Here is a 24,237-nt window from a genome sequence, read left to right as displayed (position 1 = left end):
AAATTTGTTTCTCACGAATTGTCAAATGTATTTTCAAAAGCCAACATTTAAACATGAGGGCAGCACATTACGGTGAGTACATACAGCGTCGTCTCACTGAGAATTGATGAAACGACAGAAATGTAGCTAACGAAACGGAACGAACTTCCATATCGACAGAAGATTTAATTAATCACATACGTCAAAACTAACAGGGAGTTTTGCAGATTTATATATTTATATGAAGTAAAGCACTAATTATTGTTTAACAAGATATTTATAATGTTCCATTGATGTATATGCATAATCGTGAAATCCCAGTTGCAACTGGTATCGTATCGACTAGGGGACACTTATTTTAGCTTGCAGGTTCGGTATTCTCCACCTTGGCGGCGACACTGTCGCTCATTCTTGTGTATCTCGGCAGTGTTCGGCAGTATCGGAATCACTGCCGAAGAGAGTCGATCGCTCACGAAGTTCCAGTGGCGCGCGCGGTTGTGCAGGTTATTTTTACGCGGGTCTTCGCTCGACTTCGGCCAGCCGACGAAAGGAACACGGCTCGACAAAACCCTCGCGCTTAAAGCAACTCATGACTAGCACTCAGAGTTACATGAGTCTCGCAGTTAACGTCGGAATTGCGCGAGACATAGCAATAATTGAAATTGGCAAATACCTAAGTAATCCAACAGTAAACACTTAAGACGGGGGGACAAGCAGATCGCTAGACAATCGAAGTATTATTTTCTTTTATTAAATTTCTTGTCTAAAATAATAATCGTAGCTGGGTACAAGAATATGTGATATAACAGGCATGAGATACGAACGTACTGAAAGCATGCAATCGAGTGATATATCAGTTGGTATTTAGAATCTGATTGTTTACAATTTAATAGGTAATTCATTTAATTCGCGAGTGTCTGTGTACAGTGAAGAAGGAATAATGCGTGGCTGTGCTTTATCGTGCTCCTCGTGTGCTGTCACGATGATATAACAAGAATCTGCCGGATGCTGTCAGTTCCTGGGTGAGACGTGGTGTCGCGTTAAGGGACTTGGTTTAGTTGATTCCGAGGGACTTTGAAGAGAAGGTGAAATAGAATAAATAAAAGAAAATAAAGCGTCCCCCCATAATATTAAAATTTCTAAGAGTGATCGAAGAAAGTGAAAATAAATAAACAAGGTTTTTTGCGAGTGCAATCGAGAGCATCTGGACAGGAGAGTGTGTGTCAAGAGGAGGGAGACGCGAGTGTGACATGCTGAACAGAGCGTAATGGGCAGCAGGCCCCATCCGATACCAACCCCGAAAACATCCGGTCCCGCTCACAGGAGACTGGCGAAGATCGGCAAGGTAACCTCAGAGAGTTCATCACCTCCGGGTGACATATCCGTTACCACTGTGAATCAAGGAGCCGTCGGAAGTCGTGGATTTCCATTAAAGGTGAAGAAGGAAGCACCCGATGATGAGATCAAGGTAAAGTACCCAACTGCTTTTAATTATAAAAAAAAAAACCTAAACAATGAAAATCCACCAAGAACAAACTTATGACGATTCTCGGAAATTCTTAACAATTAAAAACTGTCACTTATTCGATTCATTCGAAAAGCATTATTTTCCACGTTTCTTGACGTTGCGATTCTTTTTGTCCATTTTAGCTATTCTCTCCCTCGCTCTCTTTATTCTCGAGGACTTCAGATATGCGTGACGGCAAATCGAGAAGCGACTAATCGAATTAAACCGAGAGCCCCGCCGGGAACCGGAAACTATTACAGGGCACACCCGAGAGGAATGGAAAGGATACGAGCATGGCTCAAGAGGTGTAAATCCGGCGGGAGCGAGGCCAAAATTTTAATTGTTTTATACCCTCTTAAAGAATTTCTCTTGATATTAAGCCATTATATTATTAGACTCTGCATTATTCAAATATATCCCATTAAATATATACATATATATACACAGACAGTGTAGCTCCTACAAAAATGGCGTATCCATAATGCAGACAGTATTCCAAACTAGGTATATATAATGACGTTCGCGGGGGTTCCCCGTGGCACCCTGTGGATCCTCCTTTGGGTTATGGCTCAGATGCTGCCCACGGGAACGAGACAGTATACACCGTGTCTATATATAAATATGTGCACCTATAGAGGAAGGCAGAGCCTCTCGTGTTACCCTCCTTCGCCTGATTTATTCGGAATCATAATAGGCCGCAACACGACACCGACGGCTCGCCTCTCATCATTATACCTTTTGCCTTGTGCGTTCACCTAAAGGTGCCCAGTTTGCTCGGCGAGTTGAGGTCAGGCGTCGCGATCAGCTGCAGGGGTAATACTTGAAAAAATGCTACGTCCTGCCACTAGTCAGACGGATGTTTACAGTTCGCAGTCTACGCCGTAACTTTGGCGTTCGGCGATGCGACAGTCTTATTTTTCTCTCTTCCGTCATTCTCATTGCGCTGCGGAGAGGGAGACAGAGACGAGCAATGAATAAAAAAATATATTTTTTCTCTTCTTGTTTTTAATCTGCCTTTTTTTTTAATGAACTCGAATTAATTATCTTCATCGACTAATTCCTCTCGCGACCAACATCTGTATCTTTACTGATATCAGTACGACACTGATACGTGCCTACAGGACCTTTCAGAGTTGTACTTAATGTATGCGCTAAACGCATATATCTACTCGGTTGAACGCATCCTATTACGGTCATTCACTTCCAGCGAAATTGTAACGTTAAACCATGTACACTCCCGGACGACGGCTTGTGTTGCCCGTTCGTAAGGTTATGTCGCAGTTGGTGCATTTTTCGTTGAATTTTTCCCTATTATTTTTCTTGCCCTTTTTTTGCTAGAAGAAAACGGAAGGTCGAGGAAAAGTATAATCGAGGGAATCGGTGAAATTGAAGTATCTTGAAAACAATTGCTCTCGTTACGGATAAACTCGTTTAACCGAGCTCGAATATTAATTCAGCTCTAGTCTCCTACAGACACTCGTACGTACCTTCGATCTACAGGGTGTTCCATTTTTGTGTTACTGTTAAGTATCCCAGCGCCAATCGCGCGCGGAGCTGATTTGTACTTGACGTTCGTTGTGTTTACGTATAGTCAAACGGGGAACAACAATACCGGGCAAATGTATCTGTCCAATTAATGGACTTGGCTAATTAACGCGATTAAATTATTTGGAAAAACAAATACTTGGTGGGTAAAAGAAATGTAGAAAAATGTTTTTCAAAATTGCAAATAGAAATGACGCGGTAGTCGTAAGGAATTTTATAAAAATGTTTTTATTATTTTCATCCCATTTTTGTTTTCTCTTTTGCGTCACTTTTTCACGTCGCTCTCAGGAACGTATCAATGAGTGATCAATGACTCTAGCAGCACGCGTAGGTGGAAACGAACTCAAAAATAGGTATTGCCAGCGGCACGGTATTGTACACTCGTATGCGTTCCTGGTTGGAATCGTTTGAGCACGTGTCCCCCCCGTTCGTAATAAATAGCTAGTTACGAAAATAGTACAGTCTGCCCGCCGTTGCCTCTGTTGCGATTTTGCATCTTCGTATTTCGCGTTCGATTGGTTCTTTGGCGAATAATAATAACAGCAGTGCGTCCCGCAGACATCTGCGAGAATCGAACGGCCAATTGGACTTTACATTATTTCATTCCTCGCTCGACCATACCTTGGCGCAATTAATTATTGCGAATTCTGCTATCGGATTTCCCATGGATGGTCGTCGTATTATTTTTCAGGTATTCCGACTTTATTATTGTTGTTATTGTTATTTCTTTTTAATCAATCCTTCATACCCTATTTATTACTTCCTTCACGTCTCCGTTACACGATGCTGAAGGAGACCAACGGTTGGACAGAGTTCGTTAGCATGGACTTTAATGTTTTATTTTTTTATTGTGCCATTAATAATTCTTTAACAATTCTTTGCGATATTCTTATTGTCCTTAACTCGTTGATGGTTTCACGATAATAGCTCCTTGTCATTCTATATACAGTGACGTGTAATTGAAGCGGAACACTTGAATTTTTGTGGATTTCTGGGAAACTATGAGCGATTTCAAAAAACGAGACATATTTCTTAAGAAATTTTCTTCCCGTTCGAATGGTTAAGGTTTTATTCCGATCGGATACAAAATGGCTGAAGGGCAGGGGTTGGAGTGAAATAGTGGACTTTGGGACTTTTTGAAAAGTGCGAGAACTTGTAGTTCCGGAAGGAAATTCATATTTGTCATTATGGCACGAGAAAGAGCATCATCTGGCAGTCAAAAAACACCTCCATCCACCCCATGTAGCATCACTCTAGGGGGAGTTACACCCCCCTTGAAGTGAAAACACTTAATTGGCCATAACTTCCGAACGAGCCGGTCAATCTGGTCCTGTTTCTGCGTGATATCATTTTCACCAATACTGCAGATCCTCAAAAAATTATTGTTCTCACAAAATTATGATTAAAACGCACTTTTAAACATCCAAAAATGAGTTTGCTAAGGGGTTACATTTTTCATTTGAAAAAACGTCTGAATTTTGCGAGTTTCGCTCGAGGTACTCGGGGGGCAATCGCTTGGCGCCCGTGATGGGGTAGTGGGCCGCTCTTAGTGCGGAGAGACGTGTAGCGGGGCAACCGCTCAGGACCGTACGTTCCGCCGCCCTGACAATGGAGCATACTAGAAGTTTTTTAAAATTATTAATTAAAATAATTTTTTTCTATTGTTTAATTTTGCATTGTTTTTGCATTTGTTCATTTATTTATTTATTGGTTATTTAATTCAATGATTTTTTTCACGTTAATTTTTTTACTATTTCTTCTTATTGTTTTGTCTCTTAAACCTCTCAATTACCGTTTCAATGAAGAATAAAAGAAATGTGAAAAATAAGAAAAACCTTCCTATAAAAAATTCATGAAAAAGAAATCCGAGGCCTCTTCCGTACCTCTCATAGCTCTGCGGGAGAGTCATTGAAGCTGGCACTGAACATCCAAGTGAAATTTTTATAAGAAGGTTTTCCTTATTTTTCACATTTCTTTTATTCTTCATTGAAACGGTAATTGGGAGATTTCACGCGCAAAATTTAGGCGTTTATTCAAATGAAAAATTTAACCCCTTAGCAAACTCATTTTTGGATGCTTAAAAGGGCGTTCTAATCGTTGAGATCTCAATTACAACTTGGAATAAATATGAATCTTCTATTTCATCGCATTCCTAATGAAAAATGGCGGGAAAAGTTCGGGTGCGCTTGCAATATCTCGAGATCTCCGTCACGGGATAATCTCCGAGAATAATAATTTTTTGAAAATATGCAATATCGTTAAAGATGATATAACGCAGAAACAGGACCAGATTGGCCGACACGTTCGGAAGTTATGGCCAATTGAGTGATTTCACTTCAAGGGGGTGTAACTCCCCCTAGAGTGATGCTACAGGGGTTCAATAGAGGTGTTTTTTGACTGCCGAAGAATGGTCTTTCTCGTGCCATAATTAGAATTATGAATTTCCTTCCGGAACTACTAGTTCTCGCACTTTTCAAAAAGTCCGAAAAACCACTATTTGACTCCGACCCTTGCCGTTCAGCCATTTTGTATCCGATCGGGATAAAACCTTAACCATTCGAACGGGAAGGAAATTTCCTAAAAGATATGTCTGATTTTTCGAAATCGTTTCCCAGAAATACACAAAAATTCAAGTGTTCCCCTTCAATTGGACGTTACTGTATCTATATGGGCACTTCGCACTGTTCCTGTCACTGAACTCGTCTTACCTATTTCACTAAAGATAGACAAAGTTAATAATTTTAGGTTTGAATTTTTTATTTACTTATTTGTCAATTACAGTCTAATAAACTTTCTGCACTTTGTTTACTTTTTGAGCTTGATTTGATTTATCGAACTATAGCCGGTCAAGGATTGAAATAATTTTTCGAGGTGCCACCTTTTTATGACTTGTAACGTAAATAAGTCACCTAGATCTAATCTTTAATTCGTGGTACACGACCCCTACCGAACTGTCCACTCAGCTCTTCCGTCGTCTTATAGGTCTTACTCTTGGCGGGATACCATCCTGACGTGACAATATAATACCGCAGTAGCAGAGAAGAAAAACATTAAGAATTATGATACTCGTATAAAACAATCGGTTAAAGTTGACCAAGTCGCAGCGGTCGGTCCCTCACATTTTAGCTTGGTACCATCCGCCATAGTCCTGCAATACGGTCCTAAAAGACCATTTCGAAAGCGGCCACCCGTTATAGCCGTGACAAGCAAATTTGAAAGATAGTCTGTGTGTACAGTCACCATAACCTTTCTATAATGTCGAAGGATTTTCGAATTCGACACTATTAACCCCCTACATAAATTTTACTAGCAAGCCCAATACATTGTTAACGCAAATTTGGAAAAAATTGACTTTTCTAAGGTCAAGCATGTTGACAAGCATGGTCAAGCAGGTTTAAATTTAAAAATTTGTTTTTACTGATAAAAGTTTATCGTTCACCAAACATCGTCGCTATCCTGTCGCATTGATGCTCCTCCCGACGTCATCAACGTCAAAAGACATGCTCGAATGGCGTATTGCCAGTGCGAGATTAAATCGTCCCAAAACTATTAACGCACTCTCTGCCACCTATATAACCCACACTTGAATACAGATACGTTTTTAGAACGCGCCACGCTTTTCGCCCTCGTCGTTATATACCACCGAAACGATCCATCCGACTACTAGGTAACCCGGTAGCACCGTGAACGAGTTCCCGTCTTACTTAGAGGTTAGATTACCCGACTGCCCTGTAATGAAAAATCATTCTAAACACGTAATAAATCCTATGACTAATATTCAAAAGGAAATCATATTAGGCATATAAAATTGTTCACTCGTATACTTACTAACGAGGGTATTCTCGTGCCAGTAGAGAATGGCTGCTCGTCAAGTTGCGATAACGAAATTCTCAAGTGAATCCTATTATCGGGATCAAAATTGTACGTTAATTTCACGAGCACGAAACGGCTAGTGAGATTCGCCGCAATGCAGAGTTCGATTGCAAGTTCAGGCGAAATAAGAGCCGTGCTAAAACTTGGTTTAGCGATACCGCGGTACTCTATGGTATTGTGTATATATACATATATACTCGTATGTGGAATGAACCAAACGAGTCCATGTTCATCATACGTAATGGCGGTTGCTACTGGTGTCGTAGACTGTGCTCGTCCCTTTATAATAGCTGATTGTACTGGTTCCTGGTTGGGGTTTGGCAGACTTGGTGTGGTAACCAAAATCCGAAGCGTCCAATTATGTACGCGTGCGTGCTCTGGGAAAGTGCACCTGCGGCCCAGACGGCCGAGACCCCAGTCATTACGGGGAACAGGCGCTATACGTCTTTTACTTTTGCCTATTAGTACGCCGTTTCAATCGTGGGACTATGTGGCACGTAAAATAAACAAAAAAAAAAAGAACTTTTTCTCGTTACGAAGTTGAACATTTTTTTTCAACATTCAAACCTTCGGATATCTGCTGGTTTGGACGTCTGATCGTGTCGTCGTATTTACTACTGACTCTGCATGCCGTATATTGTATATCTAAAGATAAGTAGTAGGTGTCCAGTGCGGGTCAGACGACGTATGTACCGTGTCAAGTTTTACGTCTCGTTCACATTTTTTTTTGTACGGTGCAATATTTTTGTACAAAACTATTTTTTCGAGGGGTTGCAAAAACTTTGACTCGAAATTTCAGCAGCTTTTTGGTAAAATAATTTTTTTTTTTTTCAATTCTACCGTTCACTTGTACAGAAAGAGAAATTATTGTAGGCAACTTGTACGGACTGTAGGCCACTGTGGCATTGGTAAAATTTGTTTGTATCAACTGTCCGATGTAAATCAGTAATTTAAACCCGTTGCGAATGATTTCGTAGCATTTAACGAGTGCGACAGAGACGGACGCAGGGAGAGTGCAATTGGTGCGAGAGAGACGCGAATACACGGCATCGCGTCCATCCAGGGTACAAGTAAAGCTTGCCTGAGACGAGTCAGCCGTTTTGGTTTTGCATGCGCCCAACTGATGTGTATATATATTGTGTATGAATATATATATATTTCGTGTATATCAGCGTAACTATGTATATAATCGAGGCTCTGACTCGACTCTTGCCGAACTGCACTGAACTGAGTCGAATGAAGCCGAGCGCAGTAGGTTCCTCTCGTGCCACAAGAGGAGTAACCTTACACTCGGGCCACCTTGCGTTGTATGTGCACGCCGTGTTAACTGCCGACGTCACACCACGGTTCATAAAGTACGCGCATGCGCGTATCCCGCAAAACTGATTTTTTCAAGAAGAAAAAGAAAACAAAAAAAATTGTAAATTCATCCGTTCAGGCCTGAGGCAGCCTCTCGTAAAAAAATCGTTGCATCAAACGATTTTTGAAAAAATTCCCAGATAATTTTACTTCGAAATTTTTGTGTGATTAATGTATGAATTTTTTTTTTCTTTTTTCTTTCCAATAACATTTCCTACTCCGAATCGACTGGCAGCTTCACTAGCGAATCTCGGAGCGTCTGGTGTCGGATTCTCATTAGAGGCAGTGCTATTCGACTCCTGCGAGTGTAGAATGCCTATATACACAAGTCAAGTCGCCACACGTCATATTTCCAATATACGTTGAAACGCGCGACATGTGTGCCCGTACGTATAAGCGCACGTCCAGTCATTTCTATTTGAAAATTTTCGTATGGACAACAAAAATATCCGATGTACCCGCAAAACTGCGCGGTAAAGTGAAAGTGCAGTTTGGCTTTGGAAGACGACCAAGTAACCAATGAAAATTGTATATTTTGTTGGATCGCGCTTAGAACAAAAAAAAATAAAAAAAATGTACTGCATGTCCCTTCAAGAACGTCGTCACCGCGAGTCTCGACTCTGGGGTCCGGTCGGTAAAAGTGTCTTGGGAATAATGAATGGGATATCCAATGACGTAGTCGATAGACGTAGTATCGTATTTCCGGTGCACATGCACAAATGCGCATAAGAAACGCCATCCACTCCACAGATTCAGTCGCGCACGGTGATCCCGTCGGACAGTTATGGGTCTTAAACGTCATGATATCGCGCATGCGCATTGAAGGAATTATATCGTGGACCGATGCAATGTGATTTTTTTGTTTTCAAATTTTTTTAAAATTCCAATTAAAAAAAAACAAACTGTCAAAGTATCCGATGCACGTCTCCATTTTCCCCTATAGCTTTTTTTTTCGTACCGTAAGACCTCTCGGCTGATTTCGGCAAACTTCGTGAAACTTCGTCCTCCTACGTATTTCTCGAGCGCCACTACACGATCCTCTGGAATGTTATACGCATATAGTCGGCTCAAATGTACCACGAGGGTGTCACGCGATACCGGATATAATAGTAGAGACCTCGTAAGCCGAGCATAGGACGCTTATATTATTATAGCAAACAGTGAGATCATCTCCGTGCTTGGGCGCGAGTTTTAAATATTTCAAACCTCTAACGGTCGTTCTCGCTGCGTCCTCGAAGTTATCGCCGCGAAAGTTCAAAACGGCTTATTAACGCTACACTCGCTTGGTTCTCGCTCTAGACTCCTCGCTGGGTAACTCTGTTTTACCTTATGTATACTACGTGTTGTTGCTCCTACAGAATGTTACAAAAGGTGTCGTCTTATCGCGAGCGCAGTGTCGCGCAGTCCAAGGGTGTCGACTGTCACGATTATATTATCTCTACACCTTATTCAGAAGTCCCTAACATCTTCAGCAGCAACGATACAAACCTGACACTCATGGGAATCACCAGTCGGAGTCTAGTTTGATCTTATGCAGTTGTTACGCGACTAGCTGTAGTTACGAACTTGAAACGGAAAAACTCAGTTTTCAAATATAACACGACGAGGCTCGATCGAGTCTATTGATGACAGGTCAATTAATATTTACATATTAATTTTTTCATATCTTTTATCTACTTCCATATATATTTTTTAAATATACTTTACTATACACACAATAAATAATTCTGTGAATAATTTTTTCGAATTAATTTATTATATAAAAATATTTTTTTGAGTAAACTATTTTTTTCTTACTCGCCAGACATTGGTCCATCGATTGTATTATTTGTATATTGCAGTATATGGTATATACATATATATATATATTTACTAAGTGAGCGGGGACTTACATGTATGCGTGTGTTTATTTACTTGCGCATGATTCCGCACGCATGTAATATATATACATATATATATATATGTATGTGTTCAGACGCGGTAACCCAATACGGCCTGGTAACGCAAGCCGTGTTTATACATATCTACCTCGTCGTATATAAATGCGCACCTACGCTATAAGGTTTTAACGTGCAGTTAGCGTGCCAATATTTTGTTACGCGATCTAGCGAAGTTACAGTTTGCAAATAATCGCAGCCCATTCGTCACGGGTCTCGGAGGCTCCTTCGAGCAGTCTGAATGGTACGGGGTTGCGCGCGCACTCTCGCCAGTATGCACCGTGCAAAGGGAAGACTGCACGATTATGCGCGACGTGCGTGTAAGACGGTACCCGCCCTTTGCATTCGCGGCCACCAATGTTTTACCTGTAACCTTAATGCACGATCGTTTGCGGAGCTCTACATTCAAAACGGAAACGGAATCCCTCTTGCGGAAAAAAAAAACGTGAAAATTCACTTTGATACGGAATTCGAGACGCGACGTTGATTTTTCATGGTTAATAGCGAAGAACAATGATTTGACTAATTGCACTTTTTTTGTTGACCCACCGTGCGTTAAATTAAAAATTATTATATCTAATTGACTTTTTTTTTGGGACCAAATACCATTTTTTACCTACCCGGATTCTTCGTTTGGCGTTAACGTTCCTCGTACGTACGATCCGACTTTTGACGTAGCCTCGTGTACGAGCCAGTTGCTGGTTTCATGTTTACGAAGAACGAGAGAACGCCGAATTGCCCTGGGACAAATAAATATTTGCGAAAGCAGACATTGTCAATTATCCATCGTTATCGGGGTGGGATCGAAGGACGGGAGGAGAGGGGAGGTACACATAAAAGGGCGACTCTATCGTTAATGGTCTTAATAGAATTTTACTAAAGCGAACGAGAACGCCGTTCAAGAGAGACATATCTGGGCTAGCGAACGATGTTATACAGTTCATATATACTTTTAATGCTATTGGGTATACGGCGATGCACAGGGACCGATATATGGGATCTATGGAAAATATACACCGTTCCGTACTGTAGTATTAGAAGTTGGCGGTTGGAAACACCAGTCGAGGCTGGATCGTGTTTTCGTTGGTATGAGGTTGGTACTAGGTTGGATGAGCTGGGGTAGGTTGTAACGTCACACCGTGGTAATTCCACCCCGTCGTGCGATCTGGCTGACGAGGGGGAATGAGGATGCTACCCCCCTGCAAGTTTTCCTAGAGAAATATGTATATATACGTGTACGCATCGGGTCTGTGGACGAGACATGTTTATAATTTTACAGGCGGACGTCTTGCGGTTAATTAATTTTTCGTTTTAACGATATTCCCTCAATAACTATTTATTAACGTTCATTGTCATGCGTAGGGTAGGTTTTGTACGGTGTTATTGACAGCTATTGTGGTCAGCTGAGGTTGGCGCGTTCATTTGATTTCTATTAGTTCCTACGGTGGCGCCATCTCCTGCCGGTAACAATAGGCTCCGATCAACACTACGGTAGCTACTGTTATACCGCTGACAGTGACGCGTCCCGCGTACTACGCGGATTCGTAACTGTTCAATGTGGCAGCTGTAATGCGTTTCACTGGTCATTATAAATATTTTTTATTATCACGCACAGCACCGGTGATGATCAGTTATCGGATATGAATCTCGGGATTTCAATGGCTCTATAATCTCGTGTACCTGTTAAATAAATACGTATGCACTGACACTGCGGATACGGCGAACGAGTATTGGACTTTAACGCGTTACCCGATACCCTGTGGAGTCGGGCGGGAAATTCGAATCGAATTCGAAACGAAATTTTTGACGTTCGGTCAATCAATGATCGTGACGTAATCTATATTAAAGTATACTTAAAATTTATACACGTCACACACGAAGTGCAGTATATCGCGTATGTCCATGTTATGCTATATCATAAATTTTAAGTACCATTAAAATGCAACAGTAACATCTTCGGATCGCTAATCACTAAAGTATCTGTAGAAAAAATTACATTTTTTTATTGTCAATTTTATTCGATTTATTAAAAAAAAAAAAAGAGAAAACCAGCGAAAACTGTTGATGATGTTGTCCACCTTGCTGTTTTTATTATTATATGGCTATAAGATGGTCGAGGGGGTATGGATGCTCGTGGTGCACAGTGTAACCGAGTCCGACCGACTAATGGATTGATCCGCTCGCCACGCGATATCCCCGATACCTATGTTATATGTACGTAAGCCATCAGATACATAGGTGTGTACATATGCGCGAGCCTAGGTACGGGACATACGTACAATAACCATATACGCGTGACATGGTGAACATACGTACGTAGCCGTACGTAATATATAAATAAGACAGTACCTGGATACAATTTGGTACACCATTGCCATTTGGATCTGATGATAAGTAGAGACAAAAATTGGTAGCATCGATTGACCCGATTGATAGTTATTTGTTTTTACATAAAAATCTGACGTCAGCACTGTCCGTGAATTCTTGAGGATATGTGTATTTTTACACGTGTACACTTTGATCGGGCGTAGTTTTTCTTTTTTTATATACGCTTTAAAATTCTCTCTTGCCCCGGTACACATAACTGGAGAACTTTCCAAGAAGGATTCTCTTGTAGTGGCAGCACAGTAATTTCGAAGTCTCGCTAGTGCTCGCGTATTTGTACCGCGTCTGGTATCGTATCCCATAGCCAAAGGCAAGAAGCCGCTCGCGTCCTGCCACAGTGAGCCAGTCAGGCAACCAACCAACCAGACCCAAAGTTTTCTCCTCTTTGCGGCAGTATTTCATTTGGTCGGGTTGCGCGAGCTCGGTAATTTAGGCTAATCACGGGTGGCGCATGGTAGAGAGCTCGAATGGACGTATGAAAAAGGTTATGGGTAGGGTGTTTCGCTAAGTGGCACCCTTAACCTCTGGATCCACAGCCTATCTTGACCTTCGCGCAGGATAACATGAACACGTTACCATAGTAAGGTCTGTTGGTTTTGATAAAGTAAAAAGACTGGCAGCCCCACGTACTTTGTAAGCGTTGAATAATTTAATTATATATATAGGGTGATAAGAATGTTTTGATCACAGGAATACGCAGCAACGGCCATGAGTGAACTCTTGGGTTGGTACGGGTATGAGAAGGTCGACAGCGGCTGCACCAGAGGCTTGAATCTCGACCACTTCGCGCCACCGGCGACCTCAAGGTCCCATCACCTACCTCAGGTACTGGCGCGCACCCTGGCCAATCGTCCGCTCTCGTCGAGGTCACCTCCTGGCGCAGCATCGTCATCTAGATCACCACCCATCAATGTCTCGTCCGTGGTATCTTCCAGGGATACCAACAGCAGACCCCCGACTACCTCGCCGCTTTCGCTGAGGACCGGACCAGCGAGTCCCAGGGCACCCGAGAGCAGCGACACGGCACCGGATACTCCTGGTACGTTATCAGCAATCAATACAGAAATTTCTTATCAGACCTTAATACTGGGTTGCTGTGAACTCTCTAAGGCGAGTGGGACCACGGGCAGGTAACGAAGTTTATCACTCGGGTGTTATCGAAGTTATCGGGTAGCCGATAATCACGACTTCATGAGGTTGCTTTGGTACCGGGTAGGTTGGGGCCTAAGACGGTTGAAGGTGGTTTACGTCGGTGATTGAAGATGATGCGGCGATACTGGTGGGGGCGGTGGTCTCGTCACTGCTAAAGCTCTGGTACCTGGGTGTCTGGTTCCAGTTCCTGAGTTGGACCTTGCTTCCTAGAGATTCCGCGAAAACCTGGAAAGCGTTCAATTATAACAGTTAGACGTACTTGGCATCGTCCTCTTTCTTTTCTCCCTTCACTCGTTCGAAGACCAAGGACACTCGGACCGTCGGACGCGACCTTGATGAAGTTTGATCGTGCACGTCGCTGACGTCACAAAAGTGCTGTCCAATTCTTGAGACGCTTCTCCCGCTAGAGGAAGAGATAAGGCGATTAAAGAAAAGGAAAAAGGAAAAATGCCACGCGACCCCAAGGCTCGTCTCTACCGCGAAAGAGTATTTTAGTAGCCCCGCCTTCAAGCCGCGTTTACACTGCGCCACAGAAATAGCGCCGACGTAACCCGATCACAGTTTCCCTTTGCCCTCTTTCTGTCCTTATCCTCGTCTTCCCCGTGACCCCTCCCTGTCAACCTTTTTCACCACGCAAACAGATAATAACAATATCCAGTCGTGCATTTCACGCGCTTTCACGTATCTGGTACAGAAGTTACGTCGAATCGAGTGTACAGATTGGTCATTCGAAAAAAAAGAATCATAGGAATTTTTTTCAGTGTTTAATTCTACAACGTATATACAGTGATTCGTTGACAAGCGCAAGTACGTAATTCTCGTAAACAATTTCGATTCGCATTAGAAAATCATTTTACAAATGCATCTCTGCGTTCAGGCTCGGTCGACTTTGCCGAACCTAGAGATTCTCGATGCACGCGAAACGTGGACGTACCGAAGCTTCGTGTATATTTTGCTCGTCTTTGAAAGTCTATCGTGGCGCATCGGTTCGCGGTGGGCCTTGGCGCTACGCTGAACAGTGCATCCCCTTTGCACGTGCACGTGTCACACTGTACCGCGTGGGACACGAAACACGGAGCAGAAGGATTTCAAGAGGACAAGGAAGAGAAGCCGAAGCTCTCTAATTCTGTTCCGTTCCGTACCGACGAGCGAGCAGTGCTTGAAACCCTAGAAGCTCCCGTGACGGTATGGTTCGGATGAGCAAAAGGTGATGCAGCGATGCAACGACGCGCAGAGATACAGCCGTGGCTGCAAACGAGGACGCAGCTGTAATTATTTACTGGCGCGACATCGGAGACGCTGTCGTTCTATCCTCGCTTACCCCTCCTATTTCCGATCCAACCTCTTTCACCATCCGACTGCCTCCTGGCAAACTTCATGGAACTGGACTCCGGGACCTTCCGCTTCCTCGAGGAGGACCAAGGCGCTTCGCTCTTGTATATTGGGTTCAAGGGGCACACGATATCCCGTGCTACGCGGCGCGACTAACCTGGTCAAGATCGCGCGTCCATGTTGTACGTAGAGATACGCGCGAGTCGGAAATTTATATTTGACTAGAGCAACACGCGCGCACCACGCGGCGAAACTCGGAGGCGCTCTGTACTGATGCAGTTATCGCGCACTGCGTAGATATTTTGGAAAATTATAATTTATGGCGCGAGCAATCAATTTACTGCAATGTTTATTGAAAATTAAACAAATTTCGAATCAATCGTTTCTCTGGAGCAGTTGCCTGATTTAAAAATTGACGGTCGATTGACGATACCGACAGCCAATCGTAACTAGAGTAGAGCGACAATAGTGCCGCGATCGAAAATTCGTTAAAACCCGATATGGATTTTTTTTTACAAAAAGTGATAAAGTTTTTCTCCGTCGTATGAGTCGACTTCGAATTGTTTGACAGTATCTTGACAGTTCTGAGAATCAGCTGATTCTTTCATCTGTCGTGTCTGTTCACGACATTCGTCAGCGGACGTTATTGAAACTACTGTCAAAGAAGAGACTTTTTGAATCTTTTGACTTTTCTATACCTGCTGTGAGCGTGAGAGATAACAAGGACAGACGTATCGATCCTTCAAATCCCGATCAGTTTAACTTCGACGAATTTACTGTGCTATACATACGATTTCAAATGAATTTTTTTTTTCATAAATTACCCTAAACTATCCGACCGTACTTAGGCTTCTTATATCCAGCACTAAGCATTTGTGAATACGTCAAGTCATAATAAGAATAATAATACCAGAATAGATGCCCAAATGATCCATCAGCGGACTCGACATACAATTTTTCAAAAATTCCTAACGAATAATTTTCCAAAACCCATTATTTTTTTCATCTCTTACACTACTGCTCCTACATATTTCTACTTGTTCCTCCATCCTCGTCGTGTCTCAGGAAGTCGTGCCGCATCGCTTATCACTGGTTCCTCTTCCATCGCTCTCACTCCCTCATATCTTTATTCCTATTCTACACACATCCGCCAACCCGCGTATACAGTGGATCTCGTACCTGTAGCAAAGCCGTATCGAATCCAGCCAAATGGTTCGATGTCTCGCTCGAACGAGAACTCGGCACTCCGAGACGCAATAGTGGTGTCATACGAGCGACCAGTCCAGAACATGATCCGGGACACCTAACACTGGGTACTCGCGAACCTTACTAACCATGCGTAAACGGGTACGTAGGTTAGGTTAGTGTGTGGATTCGCAAGATATACATATATGTTATACATGTTGGTCTCTCTGTAATAGACTCTTCTCCTGTCTCTGTACTATCTTCCCTTTGACTATCGGACTTTGCTTTATTGGCAGGGTGCAGGTAGAGCGCCCATGTGGCTCGGCAAGACTCACCCGACTCGTACGTGATACGAGATATGTAATATGTGCATACGATACTAGTATTAGGTCCACCATCGACCGCTGGTGTACCGTGTCACCTCCTTGCTCAGCTTCCACTGGTCAGTGTTACCGATTGGCATCCCTGAAATGGAGCACCCGTCCATCGTATGGTTGTTCCGATCGATGAATTTGTCGAGGTACAAATTTTGACCGGATAATTGGACATTTGAATTAGTACCCGTTGATATCGTGGGAACAATCGAGGGGAATACCCGTTTTATATGAATGGAGTTTGGGACGAAATGTTAAAGGTTTTTTTTCTTTTCTTGATAAAAGGAGTCCTTATACTGTTTTACGGGAAATCGACCTATTCAGAGCCCTCTTTAATGTGGCTGTCAAATAAGTAAAAAGCCTTCTTGGATGGGGTTGTGTATATTTTTTTTTATTCTGGGTACTCGTGAAAGGGTTGACTTGGGTGGGGGTGTTGGAGTGACTATGCGTAAATGACGCGATTCTATTGGTTCGGCTTTTAAACTAGACCAATTCGTATTGGCTGTTATCAGGTACGAGCGCGATGATGCTTTTGTTCGATTTAACCTATAGAGCTCGCAGGGGTGCGGACTTATTAACGGTATCAGGAAGCCGATCGAGTCCTGATAGGGTTCCAGGAACTCGTCCCGGCACGCAGTTCGGCCAATCAGAGGCTCTCGACTTTAGACAATTAGGTTAATGTACCATTATGTAGCACTATACTGACTTTCAGAGCAATGGAGGTCCCCATTCGTCTTATTAAACGCAGCCTTACTTCAGGTTGGGTGTAACCTAAAAATGGTAACTCGTGCTTAGGAATGGTACAAGGAAGTACGTGATTCTTGTGAGAGATAGGAAAAAAATTTTTAAAAAATGACAGCATTTAATTTTCGTCATTTAAATTGCAGCTGCTAGTTTGCACTGTTGAGTGGATGGCAGATCCAGTCGAGAATTTACAAAGTATTCGAAACGTCGATTACTGATATACCTGAGGAATGTTAAAAATACATCTTTTTATGGGATCGAAAAAAATTGAGACTCAGTCGGCTTACGAAATTTGTGAATTATATTTTAATTTTAATCTTGTCAATTATTTTATTAATTTATTTATCAAGTTTTGAAGTTAGCCCAGCAACTGTTCGTTGATACTCTGGATGTGATATACCTACGTATGTAGGTTTTATTTATTTGTTATCTTTTTTTTCATCAGATGGACCGTCCATGTGCTCCTGGTGCGGACGAACTGGCGGAACTTGGGAACCTGGTGGGATTTCCGGTGGCGCTAATACTTCCAGTCAGTTCTGCAGCGAAGCGTGTTTCGCCGCTGGTCGGCGTGCGGCATTTAAAAGGGCTCGGACCTGCGACTGGTGCAGACACGTGCGACACTCGGTTAGCTACGTCGATTTTCAGGCATGTATTAATTTTTTTGTATGCCTGCTCAGAACAACAACAACGACGGAATGTAATGTTTTGTTGTTGGGGCAAAGTGAGATACCCGTATGAAAATATTGTGTGGTTATTTTAGGACGGCGAGAGTCAGTTACAGTTTTGCAGTGACAAATGCCTGAATCAATACAAGATGAACATTTTCTGTCGGGAGACACAGGCCCACCTGGAGTTGCACGGGTTGGCGGGTATACCCTCGACAAACGGAGGCTCCGCCGGATTAATAACACCGGATTTATGGCTGCGAGACTGTCGTTCACCGCCTCCGAGCCCGTCGGAGGAGATGCTCGTTGTCGACGACGAGCCGTTTACCCGGCCGTCTTCGTTGCCCGAGGACGACGAGAGGTTCGAACGCGAGGACTCGAGCACTAAGGACGAGCCTGATGCTTGTCCCGGTGGAAGGTTGTCCAGTTCTAGGAGTTCGATCTACGCCAGAACTCGTTCCAGGACCTTGGCCAGGAACAAGGAGCAGGACGATACTCTTGATGGCGAGATACAGGAAGCCATGAGAGAGTCCCTGAAGGATCTGAAGGAACTAAACAAATCGGTCAAGGATTCCGTCAAGGATAAGGAACCTGAGAGGAACTCCAAGGACGCTGCTGAACAACCGGATGTATCGGGATCCATGCACCAGACCATCCCAAGGCCTAAGGATTACAGCATGGCTGATATACTTGGGCAGGACTCTGCGAGCTCACACGAGTCCTGCAGGGATCCTCCTGAGAATTCAGGACGCGAGGGTGGTATTCATATTAAGGATGTTAAGGAACTATTAATGCGAGAGCCACCCAGGAGTCGCAGGACTCTGAGACACGCCAGGCCACGCAGGGTGCAACGTTCGCCACCCTGGGAAGCACCGGGTGGCTTACCACAACGTATGCCAAGTTCGCCACGTGGATTCTTACCTCATCAAACTCATCCTGGATTCAGGTATCCAACGCATCCTGGTATGTTTCCAGGAAGGCCGCCTTTAATCCTCAGATCACCTGCACCACTTCAGCCACCTTTAAACCCACCACAGCCTTCGTTGCTACCGCCGGTCACCGTTCTGGTACCTTATCCTATTCCTATACCTATACCCATACCTATCCCTATTCCGATTCCACTTTTTGGAAAGATTCCTAACGAGAATGGAGAAGCTACGCGCAAGGCGACTATGAGGTCCGAGAGTCCTGTTCCTGAGGATTTGTCTCAAAAGGCTAATTCGAGTCCAGCCTCCAGGAACCTTCAGGATCATCCTGCGACAGTGAATAGTCTACCTTCCTCGTCCACGAGTACTCATCATCAGGGAATTATTAAACCTGAACAGGATGTTCATCAAGGGAGGAACTCACGACCATTCAGGAAGAGAAGAAGGATCCAGGAGGGTGGCGAGGATAAAGAAATGGAATTGAAAAGGGGTAGTAAATTTGTACCGGTGTGAAAACCGCCTTAATAGGTGTCTTTATAGTTATGGTGCTATGTAATTTTTGTCTTTTATATCTGGGCACGATTCACGGGCCTCTTTTTTCAATTCTTTTTATTATATTTTTTCTTCCTCTCACTCTTCACTACCTTCAGTATTATTCTTTCTCTCATTTTTTGTCTTCTTTCCTTTTCCTTCTTTAAATCTCACCAAGATCTCCGCAGTGTCGTAGTTAATAACAAGTCTTACAAAAAATGGCAAACAATTTTTCTAGATTCTTATTCACCGTTTACGTTTATACGAGAGTAGTTTTTAAAAGGACGAATCTGCTACGCAGTATGCAACATGTTACAATGATTAATTATACGCATTAATATCTACAAGTTATAATATACTGAATGTATTATTGTTATTGCTCGCATCGGTACCGTTGATAATTGCGCTGTCACGTATGGGAAACCAAAAAAGTTATACGTACTACAGGCATTATTTTTATTTGTTATAATTTTTAATGGTGCAACAAAGATGCGGCTAAAGAAAAATTCTTTTTCATATACACACTTGTCAGTATAGTTATCACTATCAATACCGAGCGACGTACCTCTATGATTGCACTGTGTGTAATTTCGTTAACACGTATAATTTTCATATAGTAATAATAATTCGTCAAACGATGGGAATAAATGTCACAGGAATGGAAGACTGCACTTTATCTTGCATTAAATGCACGTTGAATAATAAAATGTCAACTCGATATCCGGCAGTGGAAAAAATTTTGCAAATTTTTACCAAAGTCACTATCGCACACCACGCAATATCTATTTGTAATTCTTGAATAATTCGATACTGGTTTTAAATCTCTAATTTAATTCGTCACTACACTGCACGTTTGTTGGGGAGGTAAATAACCAAGGGCAGGTGAGCCCTTTGAAATTTCTAGGAACGATGACTCCGTATCATGACGGTAACTGATTCTACGAAAAATGTACATTAGGTTACTGACGTGTGGAAAAAAAAGAAATAAGAATAAAATTCACCCTCGTAGCAAGTATTGTTGAGGCCATCGTGGGTCGCTTAATTTCTAGATTATAGTAATAAGAAAAAAAGAAACGATCTGAAACCTCAAAGAACTAATAGAAATAAGTAATAACATTGAAAATGAAAAAGTTCTAGGAATTCAAGGGGTTTCCTGATATAAAAATAAATCTTGATTAAGGAATTTGGTGAATACAAAAAATATTTTTAGTAGGGAGCCCTTAGTGTGTTTCTAAGAAGTATGACAGTTCCCCACATACGTTTACCCTACCTGGTACCTATATGGTAGGTGGTTTCTTGGAAAAATGATAAGTCTTATTTTGTTGCCTTTATTTTCTATTGGTAGATTACTTCCTGTAGAATGATTCGACTTGGAAGCTATACGCATTGATCACTGGATTAATTAATGCATAGGGAGAGCCACGTATGTTTCGGCTGATCTGCGATTTCCAATATGTGAATTGATAACGGTGTAACATTATTGTAATCGGGCTCTTTTGCTGCGCCAATGCAAGGAGGCGTGGCAAGTAGATAGAAAATTGTAGTGGGAGCTGCTAGGTTGGTTATTGGACATCTCTTGACCTATTAGGTACATAACTTTGGGATCCTAACATGACAAGGGCGCAGAATCTAGAATATTCAGTATGAATTAAAACGCCATGCGGTGTACATACGTGATAAGGAAACACTGACGGGTGTGTTTGTCGCTGTATTTATTTTTGATATTTAGCAAAAATATACAGAGATAGAAATCGCGTATAACAGGCTAGTAGTTAACAAGTAATTCATTTTGGTTTTCAACTCTGTTATTAAAAATATATATTAATCTCATGTCGATAAACTAAATTTCTAATCAGGTCTGTCCGAGAAGACATCACATATAGTTTTTATCTTTTCTTTTTTGCTTCTCTCTCTCACTTTCTCTCTTCCTTTACATTCCACCTGCGTACGGAAAATAAGAGAAATACAATACGACACCTCGAGATCCTTCCACTAAGAAAACTTATTATCCACTTCTTCATTATTTTTCTTTGCCTTCTTTTGCACAAGAACAGAGCGCGCCATTACTCTTATCCTGATTACTAATAATTATCCACTTCCTGAATATTTCCATCAGGTACCTGATGGTTTAATAATGATGTCCTGGTACGCGCGACTAAGTACATGGACAGTTCTTTAAGAAAATTCAAGAAAAGGAGAAGCTACGTGCCGCGCAGCACTGCGATGACACCACGCATCGACACCATGGACCGTAAAACAAAAGAAACGATTGATTAGCAAGCTTTTCATGGAATATAACACTTACAAATATAAATAGAAAAATAAAACTCTACCCATGGTTGTAGAGGACACTTCAAAATACGACCTGTGGATTCGAAGCGCTCATTTCGCCATGTTGGTGTCACTTAATGGAATTTGAATGACACCTGTCACCCTTCTCTAATCACATAACAATATTACATTACGAATTTCGAGCTAACCTAAACACGAATTTCTTACGGATTTCCCTCTCCTTATCTTCCCTAAAAGGACGGCCACGCATGAAGCGATCACCGTTAATCATGGACGATCACGTTGCTTGGGATAACAAAGTATATGAAAATGATGGCCATAGGGAAACATAATTAAAGTTGGCCGCTCTACGCCGTAGCTCCAGACGCGCTTAAGCGTTAGGTTAATTTCCGGATTCCTTTAAAGATTGTTTCTTTTCTTCGTCTTTCAGCTACATTATCCGCTCTTTGGCTATGGCAATCAAAACGCTCAGTAGTTTTATCCTCCAACCGAATTCAGAAAATCAACTGCTCGTTCTGTACCAATTCAATTGTACAGATTCCAGAGGGAGACAGTTCCATCTTTTCCAGCAGCCGCCATGACGCACTTGCTGTCATAGGCTTCAACTTTGGAGTTTGAATATACAACATCCAAAATCGTAGCCCTGTGTTGGTCCAAGACTACCAAAGGTCGCAAAGTTTTCCAAGAGAAAATCCTGAGTCTGCCGTCCCAACCACCAGCCGTGAATACTTTAGCATCCGGTCGCGTTGTTATAACGGAAGTTCCTGGATTTTTTAGGGTCAATGTAGTCTTGAGGGAAAGTACGTGAGTTTTGGATAGATCGAAAACCTAGTGAAAAAAAAACAACGGAAATATATTTTCTTATTCACATTATTCAATTATACTCGAATTTTAAACATACCTGAAGCTTTTCTGTTGGACTTCCAACAATGCCGCGCATATGAGACATATCAAACTCGACGGCCATTGGACAACTTTCGACTTTTAGCCAGTTAATAACTTTCTTAGCACTGATATCCCACAGTGCAATATCACCACTTTCATAAGAAATCAGAACCAACTCCTTGTCCTGTAGTACAATTGGCTTCAGTGTCATTACTTCTCCTAGATTTGTAGCACCCTCAGTTAACTGCGAAGGTTCAAGTTTGTATTCGATACTGCAGGTTTTCAAAGAAAATGCACCGATACTGGATTCCTTTAATGGCACTAAGAGAATATCCTCCGAGAGCATCTGAGATCTGGAAACAAGGTAAAAACATTATCAGAGACATTAAATATAAAGTGTTAAAGATTTTTACCTGCAAAATCCACAATATCCAGTATCAATACTCTTTTCCTGAACCCATATGGCTTTGCTAGGATTCCATAGATTAACTGTACCACCTTTTTCTTGAGTTATAAGTCGTTCATCACCGATAATATGTAGATTTAAGCATGGATTCTTACCAACAATAAACTTGCTGAACACTTTATTTCTCTGTAACAAATATACAATTAGTTAATTAGAAGCAAACAAATCTTAATGCAGCTAACTATTCTTGGACTTATCCTTAAACAAAAAAGAGTATACACACTCTTAGATCCCAAATGTGAATCTTGCCACTCTCTGCAGCTGCGTAAAGGTGTTCGATGTAAGGGGAGACCCTGAATAAGAGACTATGAACAGGACCCATGTCTCCTCGAAGAAGATAGATTGGATCAGGAGGTAGAATGGCCATATCGTTGGTTGGTAAAACCGTGGAAAAGAATTCGAAAATCGGTTTCTGTATTGCAGATAACCGCCAGGAACACAGTAGAAGACGGGAGGCACACGACACGTCAAGCACGAAGGCAGCCGCACAATCACGAAAGTGTGCAAAGCTACTTAGCCATTGTGGTTGTTACAAATACAGCAAGAAGTGGCGCGTCTATTGCTGCTAACGGAAATTCAAATCGCCACTTTTGGACCGTTGTTAAGCCATTTTTTGCCACGACGCGTCGATGAGACCTCCCGTCTTCTAGTCACCATTAACGAATCATCTTCAGGGGTTGATTGAAACGATGCGAGAGATCCTGTTGGACTTGCAGCGCAACCATGTGCTTTTCTGCAAGCAACTGTTTCCTTTCTTATCATAATCGACGATAGATAACTATGTACCATAAAATCGTCGAATTAGTTTAATATATAACAATAAAAGCTAATCTGTATTAGAATTATTATTGCTATAGGAACCAGAGATGAATAGGGAGATGCACAAAGCTAACGTTTCAGGCAGAGATGAGTAGGGAGATGCACAACGCTACGGTTTTAGGCGATATCAAAATCATGGCGCTAAATCGTAGCAGCGAGTCTGGAAGTAGGATTTCGTGATCATTGCCTCCGTCGACAATGCGAATTCCGTCGTAGCCGACCTAAACGTGAATACGACTGCGTAGCTTAGCCGGGCAGAGGTTCTCCGATACTTACCGGTG

General features: G+C 42.2%; 2 protein-coding genes and 1 long non-coding RNA gene across 6 annotated transcripts; 1 reads left to right on the top strand and 2 right to left on the bottom strand.

Annotated features, from left to right (window-relative positions):
* LOC107271392 (sine oculis-binding protein homolog) lies at positions 1-20,677 on the top strand. Of its 4 annotated transcripts, XM_015747350.2 has the most exons (5): positions 1,314-1,447; positions 1,630-1,791; positions 13,276-13,624; positions 17,818-18,017; positions 18,133-20,677. In XM_015747350.2, the coding sequence occupies exons 2-5, from the start codon at positions 1,780-1,782 to the stop codon at positions 19,474-19,476; spliced, it is 1,905 nt and encodes a 634-aa protein (XP_015602836.1). In that variant the 5' UTR covers positions 1,314-1,447; positions 1,630-1,779; the 3' UTR covers positions 19,477-20,677. The 4 variants fall into 4 exon arrangements, with proteins under 4 accessions (XP_024944345.1, XP_015602834.1, XP_015602836.1 ...); XM_025088577.1 differs by lacking the exon at positions 1,630-1,791 and having other exon boundaries at positions 1-1,447; positions 17,818-17,996; XM_015747348.2 differs by lacking the exon at positions 1,630-1,791 and having other exon boundaries at positions 1-1,447.
* LOC112494890 lies at positions 13,484-15,470 on the bottom strand. The gene is made up of 4 exons (XR_003060840.1): positions 15,059-15,470; positions 14,672-14,985; positions 13,997-14,140; positions 13,484-13,621 (listed from the first exon to the last, which is right to left on the bottom strand). It is a non-coding gene; the product is annotated as an uncharacterized LOC112494890 (long non-coding RNA).
* A 512-nt stretch (positions 20,678-21,189) lies between the features above and the next one.
* Positions 21,190-23,840, bottom strand: LOC107271393 (guanine nucleotide-binding protein subunit beta-like protein 1). Its single transcript, XM_015747352.1, has 4 exons — positions 23,361-23,840; positions 23,085-23,263; positions 22,688-23,024; positions 21,190-22,614 (listed from the first exon to the last, which is right to left on the bottom strand). The coding sequence occupies exons 1-4, from the start codon at positions 23,502-23,504 to the stop codon at positions 22,312-22,314; spliced, it is 963 nt and encodes a 320-aa protein (XP_015602838.1). The 5' UTR covers positions 23,505-23,840; the 3' UTR covers positions 21,190-22,311.
* Positions 23,841-24,237: the final 397 nt, after the last annotated feature.

Source organism: Cephus cinctus, unplaced genomic scaffold (assembly GCF_000341935.2).
Source record: "Cephus cinctus unplaced genomic scaffold, Ccin1 Ccin1_scaffold0935, whole genome shotgun sequence".
Classification (NCBI taxonomy): Eukaryota; Metazoa; Arthropoda; class Insecta; order Hymenoptera; family Cephidae; genus Cephus; species Cephus cinctus.
This window is presented reverse-complemented; position numbering and strand designations above follow the sequence as displayed.